The 6,000-nt window shown below is 42.5% G+C and overlaps 1 protein-coding gene across 2 annotated transcripts in view; it reads left to right on the forward strand.

Moving 5' to 3' along the window:
- Positions 1-6,000, forward strand: part of SULF2 (sulfatase 2) — a 53,918-nt gene that overhangs the window by 36,203 nt on the left and 11,715 nt on the right. For both annotated transcript variants that reach the window (XM_009078572.1, XM_009078573.1), the window contains exon 10: positions 3,281-3,488. In XM_009078572.1, coding sequence (XP_009076820.1) covers positions 3,281-3,488 — 208 coding nt within the window. The remainder of the gene's footprint in view (positions 1-3,280; positions 3,489-6,000) is intronic.

The following is a 6,000-nucleotide window of genomic DNA, read 5'->3' on the forward strand; positions in this document are numbered from 1 at the left end:
GCACATTGCTCAGGGTTGCATCCAGATGATTCTGGAGTATCTCCAGTGAGGGATACTCCACACCCTCTCTGGGCAGCCTGTTCCAATGTACAGTTGCCCACACAGTAAAGTTCTTCCTCATGTTCAAGTGGAATTTCCTGTACATCAGTCTGCCTGTAGCCTCTTGTCCAGCTGCTGGGCACCACTGAGTAGAGCATGGCTCCATCCTCTTGACACCCTCCCTTCAGATACTGAAAGAGTTGATGGGGCCCCTACTCACTTGTCTCTTCTCAAGGCTGAACAGGCCACTGGACCTGCTTCAGGAGCTCCATGTCTCTGCTCTACTGAGGAGCACAGAACTGGCCTCACTAGGGCTGCGTAGAGGGATGAGATTCCCTCCTTTGTCGTGCTGGCAGTGCTCTTCCTCATGCACCCCAGGATACCATTGGCCTTCTCGGCTGGCTCCTGGACAGATTGTTGTCCTCTGGGATCACCCAGGTCCTTCTCCGCAGAGCAGATGGTGTGCTGTGGACTAAAGCAATTCTAAATGCAGTTTCAAGCTTCTTAACCTTCAAGCAGAGGTTTTCACAGTTTGCTTGCAATTCCTGCCCTTTTCCTCTGAATTTGAAAGTATGCTGTAGAAATGACTGCAACTGATACAGCCATGAAATCAACCTGGACAATCTGCATTTGTACCCACAAGCAAACCAAGGATAAGCTGTTGAATCCCAGACGCATTCACACGCATGCCCATACGTGTTTTGGGGAAAAAAGTAAAAGCTTGACTTTCCTTTTCCCCCCCTCCCCCTCCATTCAGCGTTTGCTTCTAAAGTAATTTATGTAGCTCTGCACTGCAGTCGTTCCGCAGTGAGCCTGTTAATGCACACAATGTGCCCTTCCAGCAAAGCCTTTAAGATGTTTTCACTGTAGCATACAGCTGTGTTGGAAAGATTTAAACTGTGCCAAAAATTAAAGGATTTTTTTTTCCAGTTACCTGGAGGGGAAAAATGATCATCACTTTCTTGACAGGAGATGAAAGAAATAGAGAAAATACATGTTTGGGCCACACATCAGAGCACTTATTTACAGTAATTCTCATCGTGGCATTTACCTTGCCCTCTGTTGAATTTTTATTTTTCATGTATTAGACACCCACAGCACAGGGCCCCTCTGAGCAGAAAATGCAGTTTGTTTATATATTTTCAGAAATAAGATTCAGATGAATTGAAATGGGAAACAGCAACAAACATTTTGAACATCTCTTTTTGTTATGAAAGAAACTATTGCTTAATCTAGTAAAATAGCTTTTTCTTAAAACCTCAGTCTGTGCATGAATCAGTGTTAGACATAAAAATAATAAAATTAAGGGAGCAATTCAGTCTTCAAAGGTTAATGCTATGCTCCATCTAGGTAAGTATGTACTGCTTTACAGATGGTGACAGTCAGGCAAAGTGTCCAATTCGGATGTCTTAGTGTCAGTATGTCTCCTTGATCTCCTATTATTCCTTGTGCTGAAAGTTAAGCCAGGTTTATCTGTGGCAGTGAAAGGCCTGGGTTGTACAGGAGGTTGGACACAGTTATATAGCTCAGGAGGTTTGGCATCCAGTTGCCTGAGGAAATCAGAGGACACCCCATGAAACTGATCATTTAGTGGGAGGATCTTCCACAGACATAGATAAATCCACAGTTTACTTGTGGCCAGTTCACTTCTGACTCCTGTTAAAGTCTGATTATAAAAGCACAGTTTTCTTACTTTTCTGTCCTGCAAGCAGTGGAGTGGATGTCAGTGGAAAATGTAGGCTTTGTTGTCCCAGCCTGTGCACACCTTACTGTGGGAACTGCAGTGACTGAATTTCCCTTACAGAGCTGCAGGCTGCTGTAAAATACCATCTCACTTGCAAGCTGTTTCTGGTTTTCCTTCTTTTCTTGTATTTGGAAAATTCTCAATATTCCAGTGAGTCCTAGAGGCACAGACTTAGGATTTTGTAATAGGGGAGAAAGGAACTCTCCTCAAGACTAAGCAAGAAGTTGAAGTATTTCCAAGAGACTATTTAAAGCACTAGCAAGTGCTACTGTGAGGGAGGTTCTCTTGTGTCTCAAAGCCTCTGTAGCTAGTACAGTGTTGGTGAATTAAGGAGTAGGTGAAATGATTTTGTGATGTACCTGGGAAGCAGGTAGAACTTCTCTGCCGCGTTGAAGGTAGCTAAATTCCCTTGCCCTTGGTGCAGCAGCACAAAGGGATCTATGAGCAAGTTATTTCAGGTTTTGAGCGAACTGGAGAGAAGATGTGAGATTTTCTCTAGTTTGAGTGCACGAGAGACGTGATTCTCACTTCAGAGGCATCACTCACCATTGCTAGTCAAGCCCAGGGGTGTTGAATGGGAAAAGCTACTCTGAGAAACAGTCAAGATGGAGACAAACTCATCTAACTACGGGCTGTCACAGCTGATTGGACCTTTTTAAAGGTCAGTGAAGAGAAACAGGCAGTTTTGCAGGGCAATCCTACAAAACACTCCATCCCCGGAGGTGTTCATGGCCAGGCTGGATGGAGCTCTGAGCAGCCTGGTCTAGGGAAAGTGTCCTTGCCCATGGCAAAGGGGTTGGAATGAGGTGATATTTAAGGTCCCATCCAACCCAAACCATTCTATGATTCTATGAGTCTATGAATCCTTTTTCATAGCTCTTTTATATGACCGCGTTAGGATGAAGTGAATTATAGCCTGGAAGTGACTGTTCCTCCTCTTGGACTGCAGAATGAGTCTACATAACCAGTTCAGACCAGATCTTTATCTCAAAGAGTTCACAACTTGGATAAAATCATCTCGCCATCAGGCATTTGAACTAGGAAAGAAGAGACTCCTCCAGAAGGTTTTTTCCCTCCTTGTAAAGGATGGGATGGAGCTGAGATTATTATATGCAGACATGGAGTTTGGTGCTGTTTTAATGGCATAGTAGTGGCATAGATTTCTGCCAGCCTGGCAAGCACTCTTACTGGTGGGAAAGATTCTTTTCAACCTGTGGAGATGGCTTGAATGTCCTTGGTTTATGCCACAGTTATGCTTCTGAAAGTTGTCACTTGTCACCTCCAAGTTTTTAGCCTCCAAGAAACAAAACTGGAATCAAATGTGAGGGTTCCAAAGACTGCCTGTTTTGTCTGAAAATGAAAGGTTACAAAAACTCTGGTTTGATAGTAGGTGATAGATGGGTCCCAGTTTACTACAACAAGGAGTATCTGATAGACTGCTGTAGCTGGCCGTTAGCTCTGCTGGGACAGAGTCTTAATAACCAAATTTTCTTCCAGAAATGGCAGTGTGTGGAAGATGCCAGCGGAAAGCTCAAGCTGCACAAGTGCAAGGGAATGGCAAACTTGGCAGCTGCAGGCAATAGCAAAGGCATGTCCAATATTTTGCCCAAGTATTACAACAGGAATAGTGAAGACTGCAGTTGTGAAGAGAATGAATACAAGCTGAGCCACATTGGACAGAGAAAGAAACTCTTCTCCAAGAAAAGTAAGTAACAGGCTGCATCTTCCGTCTCTGGCCTAGAGAGTTGTTACAAGTTTGTTTGCTAATGGGCATTATCCTCCTGATTTCCACAGGCTTTGAATTCTATCATCACATTTCCTGTGTGGCTAACTATGAAACAGTGTGCCCCATATTGGGCAGTCAGATTTGAAAATATCTCTGCAGGAAGAATGTTTTGTTCTGGAAAATGCAGTACACACACTGAAGTGGCCGTGGAATGTGAACGGTGTTCTACAGCAAATATTCCAGTTTTCAGTAGCTACTGCAGTGCCTGCAGCTGTTACTGCAGTAATTTATTTTTAATAAGGATATGTGTATATCTTTGTGACAGAAGCTGCTTGCTTCTAACATATTTTCCTTGTTGCTCAGTCAGCAGATACAAGGGTGACTTCTAACCACAGATAGCAACCAAAGGGGACTGCTGTCTCTAGTTTCCTTGGCACAGATCTGGTGCTTTCTCAGAAAGCCCATTTTACTGACTGTTAAACTTTAGTCAGACTACTATCCATATTTGAGGTATATAGTCTAATTATAGATTAAAGAGGCAAATGGCAGCACAGAATTATTAGCCACTTAAAATGTTTCTTTAGTCTCACTCCACAAATACAGAGCCTTAATTATTTAGCAGATTAGTCTTTCTTTATAATGATGTGGCACAAACTTCAAACAGAGTTTAAGTTGATTTTCTCCCATTATATTTGTCTTGCAAGCTGATTAGTAGCTACTAAGCTAATTTTTAGTTGAAAAAAATCACTGGTTCCAGGATGAAATTGCTCAACTATACTTGATGTTTAAATATGTGGCACAACAGATAATCTTTAAATAACACTAGAACTTGCACTTAATTAGCCTCCTTTTTTTTTTAAGTCACAGAGGAGAAAATTCAGTCATGGGGAGTCAAGTAACAGGAGTAGGTCAAAGGCACTTAAATGAGAGGAGGAAAACAATTTAATTATGTGTTAATACTTAACACATACTAAGTACTTTTCATCAGTGCCTTCTAAACATTAACTAATTTTCACAGCATCCAAAGGAGGTGGTTAAGTGTACAATTGCCTTTAGTTTGTGTGTGAAGGACCTTGACGTAAAAAAAAGTGAAATTTGCTTCCTCTAGTAGAGGAATCAGAACAGTGTTTTTTGCCTGTGTCCTGCTGACAGGAGGCAGAGTTTGCACTATCCCCATCAGCTCACTTGCCTCGTTGAACTCTAAGGCATAAACATCAGCAGCATAAGATAGGATCTTGACAATCATGCTCCCATTGCTTGTGTCTTCAGTCTTCAGGCCCTCCACAGATGCTTTGTTTTCCCCTCTGCCCACGTTTGGGACGTGCTATACAGGGAAGAGGTTAGCTTGGACCTATTGGCACAGACTCTTGGATTTGGTGTTGGCTATTCTTTTAAATATACTTATCTGACAAATCACACACCAAATGCAAATGAGCACAAAGCAGTACAAGTCAAGGTAACAAACATACCAAGTTTTTTCTAAACAGCATACCTGGAAAGCTGTATCACTGGATTGTGGATAGTAAGAGGGTGACCTGGACACTCACGATGTGTGTTTGGAGTTTTATGACCTGTATGAGACTTGAGATAAAGTGCAGTCTGTGCTGGGTTGCCTAGTCCCTAGAGCACCTTTGGGTTCTGCTACTCAGAATTTGATGAGTGCGTGAGCCTACTTGTATGCCAGTAAATGCTATTCATCAGATCGAACAATTGCTAAGTAGAAAACAGAAGCTGCAAGCTGGACTAGGGTCATGTCTGCATTAATGTTGGAGCTCCCAGCAATAGTGTAGTTTTGAAGGAAACGTCCTGATCACTCCATTATGTTGTGCACAATAGAGATGGATTTGCAGAGGACGATTTTGATGGATTCTAATCTACATTCATTTGCAGAAAGCCCAGTTGGACACCCTGCATCTAGGGTGCATCAAGCCTGTTGCAAACCCTGGTCTCTCAGAAAGATGAAAACCAGTTACATGCAGTGAGAACATGTGGTCTAAAAGACCAGGCTAAATTGCTGATAGAGGGGCTGGAGCACCACATGTTGTGGTAAAATAATCACTTTCTAAAGTAGGCATGGTCCAGGCCTCATTTTCGGGTGCATCCGTGCGTTTAGCAGGCAGGAGTGTGTTCTGAATTGAGTACAGCCAGTTTCAAACAGGGTCGTGTAACGTGTGTGCCGTGCGGGCCAGGTAGAAGTACATCACCTGCCTGCAAAGCTTTTACGTGCCAGAAGCATGTATGCATTAATATTTGGCAATCTGAGTTCAGGTGTGAAGAATGTTTGCATTTCTCTCCTCTTTATTCTCTTTAGTATGTTTTTATTTTTATAAGAAAGATGAAACAGAGCTTTGCAGTAGGTAGAAAGTTTAAAGTAATAGTGAGCTCTTCAAATCTTCGGCTGTGTTGTGGTCTGTTACGTTTTTCTTGCCGTGGATTTGATCTCCTTCTCCTGTGATGAACAAGTGTATGTGATTAAAGGAATTTTTAAGCT

This window comes from Acanthisitta chloris, unplaced genomic scaffold, assembly GCF_000695815.1.
Source record: "Acanthisitta chloris isolate BGI_N310 unplaced genomic scaffold, ASM69581v1 scaffold27857, whole genome shotgun sequence".
NCBI classification, from domain to species: Eukaryota; Metazoa; Chordata; class Aves; order Passeriformes; family Acanthisittidae; genus Acanthisitta; species Acanthisitta chloris.